We start from the raw sequence: 20,104 nt of genomic DNA on the forward strand, positions 1-20,104 counted from the left end.
TAAGAAGTAATTGAAAAGAAGCATTATAATTTCACAAAGATTAATTGTTATATGTATTTATTCCTGCTTCAAGATTAGTTCATTCATCTCCTAAATCCCTATGCAGTCTTTACCTTTTACTGAGTTACATTCATCCCATCAAATTAAAAACACAGATGTACACATAGCTGTAGAAATATGATCATTTTTGGTTATACTAGTTATGTGATGTTATTTTCACTGAAGATATCTGAGCAGAGTATGAGTGCATTTGTTCAGAAAAATACCCATCTTAAACACAACTCTAAATAAATGACCTAGTAATGTTTTTTGAATATCTGTATCTCTGATGAATGATGAATATACTTGATGAAGACATGAAACGTGCATTAAATTAAATCATTTTTTTTTAAGTCTAGACATAAAATGACCATGATAATGTTTCCCTTATAGATCATAATACAGCAAAATGTAGAACTCAGTCTTTTAATTTACATTTCATGTTACAGATGCTTGTGATGACATTAAATACAACAAAATGAAAATCATATTGCATGTGTTGGCTTGATTTATATTCACACATGATTTTTCTTTTGAATTTTGAATTGATCTTTTCCATCATTGGAAATGCTTTCATATTATTCATTTTGAGGTGCTACTTTGAATCATATGACATGCTTTTACGTTATTCATATTGAATTGTAATTTTATTCCATAAGACATGTTTTTATATTATCAATTTTGAATTGGTCTTTTATTTTATAGAATATGGCTTTAGCGACGTATTCCTCCTCAACTTCCATAATATATGCCTTTTTTAAGCTTTGTATATCCAGCTAACTGCATATGTCTCTAATATGGGTCATGATTAGAAATGGTCTTACAAAAACTATTATCTATGTAATTGATAGAAAACTATCAAACGTATATACCAGTATATTTACACTATAATGTATATTTTAATCCTTTTGAATCAATGTTGGAAATATTCTTGTAATATATATGGATACGGGCTACAACATGTTTATCCTAAAGCAGGTACAGCATCCAATATATATTATAATGCGATACAGCGAAGTGTGAGATAGACATCCGCCGTTACCATTATATCGCTCATGGGTGAAGAAAGAAGCAATCCTAAACTCCTTCTCATGGCTATCATAACCCGTGTTATCGTGGTCACCTGTTCTCACAATGATTTCATCACTCCTGAGACCTCTATGGAAACAGAAACATAAAATTATACATGCTATTTATACAAGTAGACATCGCCTTTATGGCAGAAAAATGGGAATGGGAAACCTAAAACTAATGTCCAAAACAGTTAAAGCAACTCAAGAGAAGTCAGTGTATTTTACTTTTCTGTTCTTCTTAAAAACTCACTAATATTTTTGAAAAAATTAAAAACACCAACCCGTATGTCTGGAGTAGCATGCATGTCTTGATGCCCAATAAGTGGTACGGTCAGACATCATATAAAAGTCTTATTTTGAAAACACCATGTCAGTATGACAATCAGTTTAAGGGAAGAGGCATTAACAAGACTGTCACGATGGCCATTATGTTAGCCATATTGATTGTGAGATTAGAACAATTAACTATAACTATAACTGGACATTATAAGAAGTAATCCAATAACATTTTTAAGCCATAGTGAATGTACAATCTGCACCACTTATGACAAACTAAATATCATAGGTCCTTTATTACAAGTAAACTTTCCAATAAAATATTTTTCTCCTAGAATGCTTACCTGATTACATTGAAATCAAATATATATGCCTACTATTTCCTCATAACTGCCCGCTCAATTATGGAAATTTGGCTGTTGTTATGCCCATGTTATGTAGAATTTTACATAGCTGTTTGATTTCTCTTTTTCAGTTGCTTAATTTAACTACACAGCCATAACAACAAACTTGTTCTGAAAACAGTTGCTCTAAAAATGAAGACGTTCATGATAACGTTCATCTCCAAGATATTGACATGAAGGCCTGTGTCCTACTGGTTACTGACAGTGTCGAAGTTTGGTAACAGATGGGTTTTGCATCCAATGAAACTTGCATGTATATACACAGTCACATCCTTTTTAGTGGCAGCTTTAATGATATTTATGTTGTTCGCCAAACTTGGTTGCACCATTCATCCAGGAATGATACTATTTTGCTCGTTATGCTGATATTGTAATCGAGTGGCATGGAATATGAGTACACGTGTGAGCTGCAAATGGCACACGTTTAAGTGATACAGTAGGACGATTTGCATCGTTGAGATAGCAAGGCCATCTGCAAAGGTCACATGTAGAGGTGATCCAGTAGGATAAGATCTGCTGCAGCATTACACAGTCTGAGGAGAAACTCCCTCGTTATGATCCACTATATGTAGGAAATGGATTACTTGAAAATGACAATTCAGATGAATGTGAATACGTAAGTGATTACGATATATAAGAAATCCATATTTTGATCATTTAAGATGAATTAGAGCTGATGGATATAGTACTCTTCATATATGCGATATATGAGACGTGATATTACTTGCTAGCTTTGAATTTTTGCATTCAGCATACCTTGTTATTATAGTTGATTTTGAAATGACACGGCAAGAAATTAGAAACAACGGAATTTCATATTAACTACATTAAAACAATGCCAAAAATATCTCCACTAAATTCAGGGTGATAAAGAAAAATATTGCCTGTATGATCATGAACCTAAACATGTTCTATTAATATGTGGCCTTGTGTAGGTATGCAATCAAATAACACATAACCTATACAGAAAAAGTGCATACAATATGATGAAATTTCCATAATAAATCTGAAAAATAACAAAATCTTTCAATATATGGGCATGGATTTTGAAAGTCAAAGTGAATACTAATTTCACTTCACTAGTGGGAGCTTACAACTAGCAGTACTAGGCGGGATATATTGCCCTTTGTCTATATACAAAGCTATTACCTTTGAGAGGGCTGGATTTTGTTATATAGTAGGACTTACGTAGCTAGCGTTAACGGAAATGGGTAACGTATTTGAAGGAGAAGATATCAACAAGACCATCTGATAATAAAGAGTTGTGATGAAAAACGTTCAACTTGTCCATTGTGATAGACATACTGTGTGTCAGATCAGTCATATTTTCATTTAGAACCAACTAAACGGTAACATAGTCTCTTATAGAAAATCCCATTCTGTTAATTTTATGACAATCAATACAGAAAGAGTGGAAACAATGCTACTTTCCAAAATCGTCAGTGTGGTTTTCATATTGGATATACAAGTTTTACCGTTTTATTGTAGAACCCAATCAACATCATTATAAGTCTCTCAGTGAAAATCATATATTGATATCACCATCTGTTCAGTACAATAGTGATAAGATGTTCCAATGGTCGCTATAGAGGATTCATTAGTTCTCAAATCAACTCCAACGTCATTTAGGACCAAATATGTTTCATTTTTAGTTTTTTCATGAAACGTACATCTTGATATTACCATCTATTTGGGAGGGTACTGATAGCAAGACATTCACTATATTGGATGCATGAAGGGCACCATTTCGTTGCACGACCTTCAAGAAGAATAGTGTACAGTGTAATGGCAATCGTCCCATTAGTTTAAAGGTGATAATATATTTTTGCTAATGTATTTGAATCCCAGACAGGCTCATGATGAATGACAGAATGACGTTTGACTAGACGGCATTGAATAACTCCTCTGGTAAATGACTAACTGAGCACATCAAGTGAACAAGGCAACTGCTTCACCTCAATCTGTTATGCTTCCCATTACAGTAATCTGCTTCCCATCAATGTGATTTGCATCCCATCAATAGGTTATCTTTTTCATCAATGTGTTATATTTCCCATCAAATTATTTGGCTTTAAAATATGCTTGCAAAATAAGAGGAAAATGTAACCTACGTTTGTAAACTAGGACTATTAAAATGAATATCGATAGACCTATCAAGTTGCATCACTATGTAATTCTTTGATATGGTGTCACAAGGGACGATACTGTACCAAACAATAAAATGTCGATGAATCACACTGAAATAATGAAGACACTGCCCTAACATGTCTTTACATTTAAACAATTAACAACACCTTATTAAGATTAAATCAATGATAAAAAGTACGCTATTCAAAATGCATGTGTCTTTTTTAATGTAATCGTAATTAAAGCGGTGTATATACTCCATTAACATGTACGTTGTTTTCACATTGATTTATGTTACACATCAAAACAATTTACTTATGTTGTCAACGGGAAGTGACAGTTTTAATTCGCCGTAATATATTCTCCTAGCAGCTAATCTGTTTTGACCTGTTATTTTAGAGCAACATAGAAAATAAATCGTTTTTTTTTATTGTGTAATGGATTCGTAGAGTCACCTCAAATCATTACCATGTACAAATTTCCGTTTACACTAAACATGTACTGTCTCTCTCTCTCTCAACTAAAAATCAATTAATGACCATGCGTTGGGACTATTTATTTGATAACTAAAGTAATGGCTATACATTAATATTTTGAATTTTCTTTGCTAATATTACCAGTGAAAAATTGTGCGAAACATCAAACAATCAGATTCGAATTTCGTTTATTATGAATGCGGTCTAACAATGAAAACATTTGTTTTTGTGTATTAGGTTTTAAATAAATACATATATAGTATGATATCCATTGAAGGAAAACGTTTTCAAAATAAACGAAACTCTATTTGCTGACCAGACAATACATAACATATTGACTATAATAATTTTTAATGTTTCTTCAATTTTTAAATGCCTCAAATGACTGAATATTGTTCATTTTTTTCATTTTCTCGATATTGATGCGTTCTTATAATTTACATACATGGTGAAACCTGGATCAAAAGATGCAGAAAATCTGGATCATCGATTACTCAGATTGGATTTGAAATGTGATAGAATCTTCTATATTGTTCCAATGTTTTTCCACCTTTTATAAATTAAATTTATTTAAATTGTAGAGGTGAAATTTAACCGGCTTGCGCATTAGCTGGTTATCTTTATGTTTTAATCTAGAAAACTTGAGCTGTTACCAAATTAATATGTGTAATGGATCAGTGTCTTAAAGCCTTGCCAACTATTTGCAGAATACACCGTAAAATAAGTGCTAGTGATCCATCTGTAGGTGTGAAAACTTTTCATTCTGGATAAAATTTTATATAGCAACTGTTGGTGTTTTGAAATTAGAGCCAACGCTAATAGTCTCCACTTTATCTTAAATACTAAAAGGTAGGTCATAATGTTGATGCGTGACACATTTTCAACCCATGAAATACAAATGTGTACCTTTCGTCTTAATACATCGACGATGCATGTAATTATTGTTTTTTGCAATTTAGAATACAATCTGAGAAGTAGGTAACAAGGACCAATCTTTGCTTTAAATCATGCCCATCTGCAGTTGCACTCTCATCAGAAGTTTGATCACAGTAGTAAGGTGTTAGTATGGACATCATTGGTACAATTTTGAGGTAATTTTTATCAAATTCTGGACAGTGGGGTACAGTGACTCAATCTTCATGTACGACATATGTTAGTCTCATGTCCAGATATACAGACTATGGACACAGTTTAATTTTTAATAAATTCTGGTAATTGTATCACATAAATCTACTGATGCTAAGCAACAACTCTCTTTCCTAAAAGATAAAGCTAGCATAAATTTGGAGGTAAGATGACAAAATCTAGAGACGTTATTTCAAATAAAAAATGTTATATGATTTAAAATCTTGAAATGACTAATTCACAATCAAGTCAATCAAGTTATGACACCAACCGTGGCTGAGCTTTCTCAACTTCTAGTCGGTATCACTAAGTCATACGAATTTGATACATTAACAAAAATCAATGTAGCTTTCACCAACATGAATATTATCTATCTGACTTATTGAAGTCATCGTATTCATAATTGAGATGATTAAGAAACGAGAAAGTGTTAAATGAAATCAACGGCCTCTAATCTGGAGAGTGGAAAATCCGATTCAACATATTACATCTATATATTAAACAGCAATGATGTGATGTAATGAAATGATCTTTTACCTAAATGCCTGTATTTTGTGAGAGAGTGTTTTCAAATGAAGATGTCACTCTGATAACAATTGTAAAATATCGTATGTTGGCAATACGGACAATTGCAGCAATGTTGCAAATATATAACATATACTTATGCCAAACTATACACTTATGCAAGCAAAACAACAGACAGACCACTACTCACTGAAAGCAATGAGCAGCACTCAGGATCCAGTATTCACTGAGAATAGTACCACCACAGAAGTGGCTATCATACATGGTGCCTACAAGACGTCTGATCCCAACCTGCCATGGGTTTGCTCCTTGGACTGCATTCTTTCCTCCAATTATCTTCTCAAGTTTTGGTCTTGGAGCTACTTGCTTCTCCTCAGTCACATCCCGCTTGCCGCGCTCCATCAATGGCCTTTTCCCACAAGTTACAGGTCCTGAAGGAGATGGATTATAGTACAATTGGTGACATCCCTGCCTAAATAGAAATTCGTGTGCTTGTATTAAGTGATGACTGGAGAAAAATGTGTCTCTTAATACAGTAAGTGAATGTGATTCATACTAATAATTCAAAATACAAAGCATTTCGACAGTAAGTAACCACCTATATCCATTTGTATATCAGATCAACATAAGGCATGTAGTATGTCTAGACGTTTGTGTTTGTGAAAAATTCAAACTGTTTGAAAGGCGATTGAGACTGACCCTTATCACAACATAAATGTTGACAGATGAGTCTTATGAATCTCATAATAATATTTCAGGTGCTACTAACAAGATCGTCTTCTCCTGGTCACACAATGATCCTGCTATATCCGCTTACATTGCTTTGGCTACCCCAGTTGTCTATGTTAAACCCGGTTATTTTATCCACCCTCCCCCATATATATATATATATATATATATATATATATATATATATATATATATATATATATATATATATATATATATATATATATATGTCACTGTGTGTGTGTCGGTATATACTGACTGGCCTACCAATATTGTGTACAATGCATTTAAGGTGCATATCCCTGAGGTAAGGTGATGTTGCTACACTGCATTGTATGTGCTATCCCTGTTTTCACTGTGATGGAACTACAATTCAGTTTAGGTGCTATTCCTGTGTCTAATTTGTTGTAGCTACAATGCATATTGGGTGATATCCGTGTGCTTAATGTGTTGTAGCAAAAATTACCTTCAAGTCCTATGGCTGTGCTCACTGTTTTCAATATACAATACATTTTGATAGCTACTCTTAATGTGTAGTAGCAACTATGCATTTTATGTGTATATACCTGTGCTTAAAGTGTTGTATCTATAATGTAGCTTAGGTGCATATCTCGGTGCTTTATGTTTTGTCCGTGCAATGTATTTAAGGTGCTATACCTGTGCTCACTGTGTTGTAGCAGCTATGCATTTTATTAGCTATCTGTGTGCTTAATGTGTTGCAGCAAAAATTTATTTTAGGTGCATATACCTGTGCTTAAAGTGTTGTATCTACAATGTAGCTTAGGTGCATATCTCTGTGCTTTATGTTTTGTCCCTACAATGCATTTTAGATGCTATACCTGTGCTTAAAGTGTTGTAGCAACAATGCATTTTAGGAGCAATCTGTGTGCTTAATGTGTTGTAGCAACAATGCATTTTAGCTGCTATCCCTGTGCTAACTGTCCTGTAGCTACTTTGCATTTTAAGTGATATGCCTGTGCTGAATGTATTGTATCAAAAATGCATTTTAAATGCAATTCGTGTGCTTAATGTATTGTAGCAACAATGCTACCATTAGGCGATGTTCCTATCATATTTCCTTCTACTATTGTTTACGACAGTTAGGAATGTATCATGTGAATTCTTGCAGATGAAATGTCTGTCCCTCATTTGATATCGTCATTAGTCTTCTTGACTATTATCACAATATGTAGCTAAGTCCAACAATCGGTTAAAATACAAACGAATTCCACCATTCTGATTGCAGTGTTAAACTAAATTGATGGTGAGCCTATTCCCCTTTATTTCGTGGATTGCACGTGGGAGGTTGATGTGAAGTGAAAAGAAAAGTCTTTTTTGGTTCCATTCTATGTGGTTTATGTTCAACGTCGTTTCGTAGGTTGTTATAATTTTCTAAAATAAATAGCACGGCTGATTTAACATTGAGTTGTTCCTAATTGGTTGGGTCTTTGGTGCAGCTCCAGACTGATCAATATTCCTCCCTTGAATATCTTTTTTTTGTCACCTGTTGCTTTTAGTTTTCACCAATATTCTGTCTCAACCTAATATCTGTATTGTGAACTTTCGATCCACAACATACCCCCAGTACAAGTGCGACATGAATAGAAGACTTAAGCAAATTATCTACGTCAGAGATTCGAATGCATGCGTCCTGATGTACTTCATGAGAGAACTTTTATTATAACATTATCTTTTCAACAACGTGAGGTTTTCTTTAATACTTCAGATACATTTCTAGTGCCAGAATGTAAAGAAACTTCCTTTTATATTTAAGCTGTGAAACATGTCTTAAGAGATTACCCAATACAATGGGGGGGGGGGGGGGGCGGGTCTGACTTCCTTTTGACCCGGACTATTGAACAAAAGCTCTTTATGTCAATAAACATATTCAACATGATTCAATATCTTGATCACGATTTCACTTCACTTGAACATGAAACGCTAGGTTCTAAATACAAAATGGACAGGTCAACATTGAACACCAACAAATGAACCTTGTCGAAGTGTGCATAGGTGGATTTTTTAAAAGAAATTTCATGAAATAAGGTTGATTACATAATGCTCAAGTTATTGTCGGATATGGAACACCAAAACGTCAATAGTAGTACACAAGTTTGATTGTATACGTACGCATGTATGCATGAATGTGTGTATGTGTGTGTGAGGGAAAGAGAAACGTAAAATTCTCTCCAGATATAATTCACAATTATCAGGTTGTTTAAATTATCTCATTCTTAATATTCATATCATAATCCAAACTACATTTATATGTTCTCACCTCACAGGCAAACAATGTGGACAAGCATTTGTCCAATTTCAAATAGTTCGAACAATTGGACATTAAAGATACATTTTCAGCCTATATATATATATATATATATATATATATATATATATATATATATATATATATATATATATATATATATATATATATATATATATATATATATATACAGTTGTAACAGCTATTTTAAACCACATTATAGTATATGAATGATTGATACAATACAGACATTTGAATTTCAACTCTTTACTTTAACTAAATATATATATCTACTGATTTTCTGAAGATATCGTATTTCATCATCCGATGTTTATATACAAACATGATATTCAAGGATAACATAACCTTTGCCACTGGCTATTTACATATTACAAAATTACAGAACGTAAGCAACCATATCAAATTACTCGATTCCTCAATATGCTTGACATGAGATTGTTTTATAATAAAGTTGTTTTTATGAAAGATTAAAAGCAGAATAGTTCATTCAAAGATGATAATTCATTACAGATGTATGATTATTTAAACTTTAAAAGAATAACATACGATGCAACATAACGGCATATCGTCAGAAGATAGTTCAACAATCCTGGAATCATCTGATATTGCTTGACTTGTTTCTTAAGTTTGACGTGAGGCCAATACACGCTCAAAAATAGTACCTGTAATGTTACTTACCTAGACTGACGGCTCTCATGGTGTGTTTATTCTGGCTGATGTCACGGTGGGAGGGAATGTTAAGTGCAAGGTGAAATCTATTCCCCTCCAATCCATGCCTTTCATGTGACATTTTATTTCCAACAATTGTCTCTTCCAACCCATTGCCAGTTTTGTGAACTACCGATTCACAGCAAATGCATTTGCACCAGTGCGACATGAATGCCAAACATGCGAGAATTATCCATGTTTGAGATCTCACGGCATGCATCTTGATGTATTTTATTTTACCTAATTCGTAATAATACAACCTCTTAATATAAAATTATCTCTTTCGTCTACACGAGTTTCTCTAATACCGCACATATGTTTCAAGTGCCTGGATATGAAGAAACCTCAGGTTATATTGACGTTGTGTGACCTGTCATAAACTTACCAGCCAATGAATTAGAAGGGAAGGAGGAGCTTGAGTTTTGCCTGGAACCAGAATTTGGACCGAAATAACTTTTTGTCAATGACTATAATGGGTATCATCATAACCTTTCTTTAACCTCACGAGAAGCATCCTTCAACAGTTGTTTTTCAGAATCATAAAATTGAAAACTGCGCCAACACATTATGGTCAAATAATTACATCCCTTCAGATATTAGATGCAAGATCTCAAATGTAAACTTTATAGGCAAACATAGGATACATATTTGTCTACCGTGTCTAAATCTGTTAAACTGGCTTAATATGGCCTATTTCACTGTGATCATTGAACGTTCTCAATTAGATTACACACGAACGTCATCAGTTAACCCTTGAGTGTATGTGTGTATGTGCGCGTGTGAAGAAGGGAGAGAGAGAGGATGTTAACTATCTCGAGCACGCTCACGCCACGATAGTAGGCTGGTCACAGAGTCTAGTCGTAGTGCACATTTTATAACCAAACTACGTCTATAATGTTTATCATCAACGGTTGATATAAACACATTATTTCTAGTCGAAATTTGGGTATACACTTTGAACGATGTATTTAGAAACTATTTTGAAGACCAAGAGATCAAGGTACATTTTCTTTTCGTTCATGCAATACAAATAATGGCTTTTTGCAAACCATATTTACCAAACTTGTCTCCATGATGCAATAACGTGATTTGCATTTTTAATAATACAAGTAACTTAGTCACGTTGATCGTTTTTCTCCAGTTTGATAGATGCAATTTGAAACAAATGGCTACCTTAAGTAGAATATACATAAGTTCAATACAAAATATTACAATTGTCAATCTCTATCTTACATCTTAACATTATGTTTGTCATTTTCTATCATACAGCAAGTATGACATTTATTTATATATTTTATATATCAAGCATTAAAGTTGCTGGTATACAATTTCAGACAATACCTTTCCCACTGTTTATCATACAAGAAACATTACGTTGCTGCTTTCTATCATACAACACACAAACATTCATATGATGATATATGTGATACACCAATCATTAAATTTGTCACTGCCATTCTTAATTCAAACACTACCTTTCGCATTTAGTATCATATCTCAAACATTAACTTGATGATGTATATCATACAACACACATTACCTATGTCACGACCAATCCGTTGGCGTACCTGCTTAGAGTGGCCAAAAGTTTATACACACCTTGATTGGTGCTCAATATTATGCAGACATGCATCGAACATATCCTTTGCTACAATCATGCATTAATTACATCATCGATATATATATATATATATATATATATATATATATATATATATAGACAACTATATATATATATATATATATATATATATATATATATATATATATATATATATATAATATATATATCGATGACGATAGCGATTGTGTATGTTTCGAGATGTGTTAGTGGGTGTGCGGTGGCGATGGGGGTTTAGTGTGCAGGTATGTGTGAGTACATTACTGGTCGTACGGTTTCCACGTAATTCACGACTACCGTGTGACTTGCACAACTGAGGTTTCTAGATTGAATAATCGAGTCCAAAGTTAATAATTAGTTACCGAACCTGTCACGAAAAGTAATGGAAACTGAAAAGTTCTAAATCCGGAGAGAATGATTGGAAGTAAGAAAAAAAGGGAACGTAGACTTTAACATTTGTTCTGTCATCTTAAAGGGATGCACGAGGGAAATTAACTACACTTCTGGTGCTATGTTGCATTTTCTTGGGTGAACGTTTATAACACTTTATAAATAAGTATATAAATATTATAGATTTATACAGTTCTTAAAAATATAAAGTATTAGAAACATTGAAATGCTGTTGAAATTACGTACATGTTATTACAGAGAGTTCATCCCCGTGGAAAACAACAAACATTAGTTTAACCAAATAAAAACCTGATTCGGAGTAAAAGAACAAACCTTACTGACTATATTTCGTTTGTGAAGTCATATTTTGCAGTAAGGAACGGATAGCTAGATTGATACATCTGTTTTTTGTTTGGCGAAAACAATTGGCGCAATGACACGCCTCACTGAGGAAACAAACAATGCTCAACGTATAAATTGAAAATAATTATAAAGTAGAAATATAATATGAAATGATCCTTATCTATTATAGATTGCACAAATTATGAATCATTCCACTTTTGAGGCATTATTGTAATTATGTTTCGAGAGCTTAGAAAACACAATGAGAACGGATTGAATATTTGAGTGAATAATTGGTCTTAGAAATATGGATATCTCCAGACAATTATAAACCATGTTAAATGATTTGTGTGCATTTGTGAAATACTTACTAAGCTTTAACACTATGTTTCATATTGCTAGGATGTCTAACACTGGGATATCATGCCGTTGACATAAAACATTCACACCCAAAATCATTATTTTGATCCCATTACAAACAATCCTAACACTGAACTCTAAATGCTGAAAACCAAGCGAGGTAGATACTTGTGCCATTAAGAATGATGCAAAAGCTGCTTTTAATCTAGCACAATACCTCATCAGATGATAGAAGCATACATTATTTTGATACCTAACATTTGGTACAGCCCATCGGATATTTCTGATTTTGTTTTGAAACACCGCATTTTCGTAGTGTTCCTGCGTCAACCATGATCAAGTTGCAAGTGAGATATGGTATATCCACTTAGTTAAATGTAAACAGCTTGGCTAAAGTATTCTCTTTTTTTTGGGGGGGGGGGTATGAGGCTGTTTAGATTTGCGTTCGCCTTCAGAAAAGCCGATATCAAAATCTGCGTCACTGAAGGGTACACGTGTCTCTCCGCAATCAAAGTTGACCAGCTGAAGTGTTTGTGTTAATCCTTCATGGCACATGTCCATCGGTACTATCTTTGGTACAGTCTTCAGGCAGTTGACCAGTAAAGATCTTAATCGGGGACACGTCCATTGAGATTTTCAACACGAAACATTATAAATACTGCATGCTTGAATGAATCCATTTGGATCACACCTGTATTGGTTGTATAACAAATAAAAATTCTTCGAACAAAGATATTGTGACCTTTAAATTTTACTTCGTTCAGTCTGTTCTTCAGTATTAAATGAATGTAAGAGATCTGAGATTATTAGATGTAATCATCTTTGGAATTACAGAATATATGCGTACCAAGCTCTTTAAAATTTCGAATTTGGGGGTATATCAGGCACATAGAGTTTTGACGAAATATAAATACTTAGGTCATTTTGGACATTAGCTCTTGGACATAACGCCATTCAGATCTCTGGTTCGAGTATATTCACAACAGTAACATGTTATATTCGTTGATTTCATCAATCCTGTTTTCTAGATATGTGTTTATTTTAATGAGAACAGCAAACCTGCGTATTTGCCTAATTCAACACACATATATAAATAATATTTAATAGAGTGTTTTTGTCGACAAATATATCAAATGCCACAATATTTGGTACATGTTGTGTGATTACAAATACATGACAATCAGACACTTTAACATAGCAGTACAAATAACCATACCCTTTGAATGTGCTACCAAGTATGTCTAAACGTTTTAGTAATATGTATCAGCAAATCCATTTATGAAATAGGTCACTGATATTACCATTAATGTGTATATCTTCGGTCAAGATTAATATTATATATATATATATATATATATATATATATATATATATATATATATATATATATATATATATATATATGATTTAAAGTTTCACTAGCTTGTCTAGATTATGCATTACTGTTGTTTCTTTGGAGGAATATACATAAGATTACTATAATTTATTTAATGGTTTTTATTGATATATTTTATTCATGCTTTATAAAACCTATTAATATTGGTACACACACAAATTATTTAATATTAAAATGTTCGGAGGTCGCTCTGCCCTCTTTCTACCATTATGGGGTGTAGGTTGGTAAGGCAGCAGACTAATCGACCTGTTAATCGATAGGACCGGACGGAGAGTCAACGAGTGCTGTAACCCCACTACTAAGACTCCTTGTATGCTAAACTGTATGTTTCTCTCGTTGTCTGTATGTCTCTCTTCTGTATATGTGTCTATATTTGTCTTTCTCTCTCTCTCTCTCTCTCTCTCTCTGATGTTATGAATGATGGAACACTGTAGTCGCACGAAGTAACTGAAAGGAGAAAGTTATAATTAGAGGATGTAAATAGCTATATATTTGGTAGCAATTTCAGTTAAATACGAATAATCATTTAGATGAACTGTAAATATATTTAAAGTTTAAAATGCATCTTGATGGTCCCTCGTTTTGCTTAGTATTTATTTACAACGTGTGTCAATAACCTAGCCTGTATTTGAAAATCGGCGTGTTCAATGTTCAATTTGTTTCCCATTTTGAAAAATATACCGTATATGGTCTAACCGATGCGGCGAAGTAAACTGATAAAATGGTACGATGTGTAGGTGCAACGGATTCTTAGCCATATAGTTTGTGTCGGAACAGTTGTGCGTGTGGTGGATTTGGAATTTAAATGTTGCTTTAATAACGTTTCAGTCATATCGCTACGATATCTGTATTGTTGCTGTTTACAGTGATGTTAAGCACTGGGGCATCATGGGGCAGACATTGATCATTATGGCGCACCCATCATTATTGTCCTGACACCAGGCCGACCAGTCTAAAAACTAGCCTCTTAATGCTAAAGCCAAGCGAGGTAGCTGTCAGTAATACTTTTGTATGTCGTTGATACAACTCGGTTGGGGATGGAACCCACGCCATCCCGCATACGAAACGGAAGTTCTAACCACTACGCCACATAAACGGTTCTTTCGGAATAGGGATACACTGATAAGGATGAACAAATATTAATTACCTTCTCTACACAATGTCCATTATATATATAATAGATTACCAATGTCGTATTGATGTAAAATAAACACCTTTATCAGTGATAAGCTATCCGTTTTACTTTTCCATTTCTTGTCGTTTTCGTTGTTCCGTCTTATTGCCTATCTGCCTTATTTAGTTTTCAGAATCTACGTAGTCATCCCGTCTATTTGATTGTTTCAAAGCGAACAGTACCATGATTAAAAAGTTTGTCGTTATCAGTATTCTTACACTATATCAGTCAGCAATGTGTTCGTCAAATGAATCAGTTGCAAGTTTGAACATACTTTCGAATGATGAAAGAAGGAAGAGATGATAACTATGCAAGGTTATTTTTTTATTATTTTATTTTCAAACAAGTGCAAATTTATCAATCAATTTATATTGTACCGAGCGTATGGGTGGGGGGGAGGGCATACATTGAACACAAAATTATTTCATTTCTAATTTGTTCGGAATAATAGAGCAAATATGATTGAGATATTGGCCAGTGATCACAAGCTTTCAATTTACCCGCACAAACACTAACACAACTTGAAAAATAAAAACAGACAATGCAATTAACTGATCGGAGCTTCATATTTCATGAACTAAATACTGACAAAATGCGCAACATTATTATCTCTCCCTCATGTGTAATCTAGTATGTATTTTATGCAGCTGTGTTACAACGTGAAGCCTAAAATTAAATATATTTTGTATAAAATCTCATGTACACTACCCTTAGCAAAATGTATTCGTATTAGAATATTATCTGTCATTTATTTTTGTTTTACAAATGATTATTTATAATTTGGCCGGAAGAAGCAGGATATGTCAGTTTGTGTTCTCTCTCAGAAATATATACGTTACGAAATATGATTATTTTATTTAAAAGAAAATAAAAAATTTTATTTAAATTTAGTTTTTTGCCTTAAAACCTATCTTACATACCATTTACGTTTGTGTTGAAGAAAAAGAACGTACAAACTATTGTTAGGTTTGGCAGAATTGTATTTGGGAAAATTCGCTATAATCCGGCTTAAATAACACAACTTTTCCATCCCTCCCCTATTTGATCCCACAAATTGGACACACTTTTATTCTGGTAAACATGTTTTTTCGGAAAAAGAAAGAACGCTTTTTCCCATTAATGCACTTTAAGTTCCATCCGTATGGAACACAGTGCATCATATTTGCTGTACAAAGGCACAATCGTACCCTATATCACAGAGACATTTAATGGCTCCCAAGTGATATTTCCACGTGTCATGTTAAAGATGACGTCACATATCATCCAAAGATTGTTCTTTCACAAATGTAAAATCTGAAATATTAATAGTATTACGTATGCTATTTGCTTGTGTTGTAACATCTAAAAACAATATATAATTGTCACTTAATAACTAGATCACTTTCCTATTGCGTTGGCGGTAGTCACAGTTCCTGCTCTAAATAATTTGCTTGTGTTGTAACATCTGGAAACAATATATCATTTTCACTTGAAAACTAGATTACTGTTCTCTTGTGTTAGCGGTTGCCACAGCTCCTGGTCTAGATAGTTCAATATTTCTGAGTTCCGAACATTTCAAAAACAGTTACCAAAGCCCCTTTGCCATGAGGGTGATAGGAATTAGATTTAAACTGTTGGATGTATAAATCGTCCATAACTTGCTAACAATGTCCGGATATGAAATTGACCTATGATCAGACTGATTACAAAGAGAGAAAAGTGTTAAAAACAAACATTTTCAAAATATTTACAATATATTTAGTTTTAATATGTTCACAAAGGTATAGGCCTTGGAAACATTTCGAACCAACATATTATAGACAACGAGTATTTGTTATCTGATTTTGATTTCAGGCAAAGGACCGATACGGTCTAACCACATTTTACTAAATGGTTATCAAATGCTGTAATTGGTTGCATATAGCCTTAGGTATCATTTAAAAGGGTTTTCCTGTCCTTTCACAAGTGTGTTAAGACGTAAATGCGAGGAAACATTGCTTTACAGTTTTGATCCGTGCAAATGATTTCACACCTTGTGCTAAATCTTTATTGACTCCCGAATGACCAGCCAAGGGAGTTTCGTGTGCATATAATACAAATGTGATGTCGCTGTGACTTAGGTAAACATGATCATGGCTCATTGACCATTCATCATCAGCGGGTATCTCTTTTGGCCTCCATTTGCTCATAAGGATCCCATTTTTCACAAAATGGCAAGATAGTAATTATGTGAATTCATTGTCGCTAATATCCATATGAAGCAAATAGATGCTCTCAGGATCTCATTTTGCTTCTGCAATGAGTGATCGTGTTTTATAGCTCTGATTAAAATCTCGAGAATACGTAGTAAAAAGAGGATCACGTAGATTCATACCCTAACAAAAATAGGTAAAAACGTTTAATTAACTCAAAACATTTCGAGTTTTTTGTTTACATTTCTGATAACATCGGGTTGAATTCATTTGTCTCAGTAACAAATAACTAATGTATGTCTATATGTTAGCTCATTACACATTATTAGGCGGGACCATGCATGCACTTTGTTTCAAACATCGCCCAGATTATTTTTGTTCTGGCATAAACTGCTTTTGTTAGAATTCCACTTTCATTTTGTCACGTGACGTATCATACGAATGTATAGTTCAACTCATATCAGTAATGCTGATGATATTGATACAATTGTCCATGAACATGTACTAAATAAGTTTTTGGGGCTATGAGCAGGGTGAACGGAAGTGATTAATTTCTACACTAATCTACTGATTCTCGTATATTTTTCCTCATTAATGCAATTAGTAAGTCGTACAAAAACTATTGTAAACTACACCGTATAGTTCAGTGGAAATATGAGACATCTAATGTGTCACCGTGAACTGGAAATGTCCACATATTTGTCATTGTCAAATTAAAACTTTGATTTCACAAGAATCGTCAAATTAAGTCTTTTTGAATTGACCATTGTATTCCGTATGATGAAAACATGGGGTATATTTATACCGATCGATGATGCTTTGGAAAAGAAGCATCGGCGAAAATGAGCTAGTGAAAAAACAACAAGAAAATCGATTCATCCATCCATCAATCCCCGTACTTAGCTAAAAATGCATTACCTCATACATTTGTTTCAAAAGCTTATATGGTAATTATGGTAGGTATGTAATTTTCAGTGTTTGTGATGCAGACTAAATATCATTGATAAACTTGTACATTAATGATAAACTATAACGTTATTATTTGAGTGAATATTTTTCGTAAACTGTTATCGACGTATTGAGTAGATGTTTAGCATATTGTCAATTATTGTATTACAAGTATTAAGAGTTTTTAATAAATTATTACCATATGTGCAAATAATTAGTATACTGTTTCTATCTGTACCAAAATTGTGTTTAGTATAATGATACCCCCTATGTGAATATAGGTAGTGTGAATGATATTTCACCGCTGCATCTAGGTGGATGAAAATGGATTTTGTGCCCTTTTTGTAACGCAATCTCGTTTGCAAACATTTTGCAGAGCTTACGCGATTTGAAGCTATGTCACTTGCAAATCCACATACTCGTGAATACAGATATTTTTAATTGTTTTAATGTGACGACGATACATTATTACAAATCTGATTTGATTTATACGTATGTTGAATAAATTAAACTATGAAATGTTATATTTTTAAATTAACGTACTAAAGATGATCACATACACATACATATGTCTTTGATTTTTTTTTTTTTTTGGCGTGAAAAAACATAAAAGTAATACGATCATATATAAAATATCACCTAAAAGGTAATCCACTTACTTAAAACACACATACACACAAACGCACACATACAATGACGCATTTTATTGTACGGTAAAGATACGGAAATTTCAGACACCATCCAGATTTAGGTAATTCATAATAAATTAAATTTAATATTGACATATAATCTCGTCAACCTGACAACAGTTTTTGTATCGACATATACATTTGAGATTGTATGGTATCTGGATAGCATAATGTGTTAATTAGGACATGTTCGGAAGGTCAACCGATGTAGTATGTTTGGCAACGTTTCCATTTTCGATCCACCAATCATACATTTTTGTAAACATATTTTAATCATATGGATAGGTTTTTTTTCCTCTTCATTTTTCAAACCTAATATATACCATTTAATATCATTATTAGATCAAATGGGTTTATAAACGGTTCCTGTAAATTTATGTCATCTCCTTAATATATATATATATATATATATATATATATATATATATTGATATATAGTTATAAAAATAGATAGATAGATAGATAGATAGATAGATAGATAGATAGATATGGAGAATATTTGATTTTATATGGTTACTAATTTATTGGCGAAACGGATTGCTGATACCAGTCAGAATTGTTTTACATCGAAGATAAGATTGGTAGTGCACATTTACCTTCCAAATCAAAATTTTGTCTCCCTAATATTTTTTGTATATACTGATTTATGATAGAGTTTCCTGATGTTATTAGGTTATGGGAACTCACATTTCAGTGATTCCTTGTATATGAAATTCTCGGTAAAGAATTAGTTAAATATATTTAGTAATCACTAGTTGGTGAACATACCTAAAATAAGTTTTCAAATGCGCTTTAATTGTGTTTTGTTTTCGGGACATCGGTTGCACCAAAGACAGTACGGTCTCATTTCACGCCACCACGTAAATCTTTACTTACGGGATAGGTACACAATATGAAATGTATCATATTTTCCACTATTTGAAGTAGACTTACCCAACCCCGTTGGCCATGTGGTTGGTTGGAAGAGGTTTTAAACAGTTGGATGACTAAATCATGCATAGCTTGCTAAAAATCTACGGAAATGAAATTGACAAAACTGATCAGATTTTGAAAGAGTGAAAACTGTTAAAACCAAACTTTTTCAAATCATTTACAATATTTTTAGTTTTAATATTCATACAAGGTAATAATCTCTTGAAAACTTTCGGACCGATAGATTATAGTCAACGTGCGTCATTTATCGGATTTTGTTTGCAGGCAAAGTACCGATAAGGTCTAACCACATTTTAACAACTGGTTATCAA

The 20,104-nt window shown here is 33.1% G+C and overlaps 1 protein-coding gene across 1 annotated transcript in view; it reads right to left on the bottom strand.

Moving 5' to 3' along the window:
* The window catches only part of LOC149774630 (chymotrypsinogen B-like), a 51,513-nt gene extending 41,662 nt beyond the window's left edge, over positions 1-9,851 (bottom strand). The window contains exons 1-3 of the mRNA XM_089944957.1: positions 9,740-9,851; positions 6,236-6,476; positions 1,082-1,197 (exon numbers count right to left, since the gene is read on the bottom strand). Of these exons, the coding sequence (XP_089801083.1) occupies positions 1,082-1,197; positions 6,236-6,476; positions 9,740-9,851 (469 nt within the window). The remainder of the gene's footprint in view (positions 1-1,081; positions 1,198-6,235; positions 6,477-9,739) is intronic.
* Positions 9,852-20,104: the final 10,253 nt, after the last annotated feature.

This window comes from Sinohyriopsis cumingii, unplaced genomic scaffold (assembly GCF_028554795.1).
Source record: "Sinohyriopsis cumingii isolate HCF-2022 unplaced genomic scaffold, ASM2855479v2 utg000160l, whole genome shotgun sequence".
Taxonomy (NCBI): Eukaryota; Metazoa; Mollusca; class Bivalvia; order Unionida; family Unionidae; genus Sinohyriopsis; species Sinohyriopsis cumingii.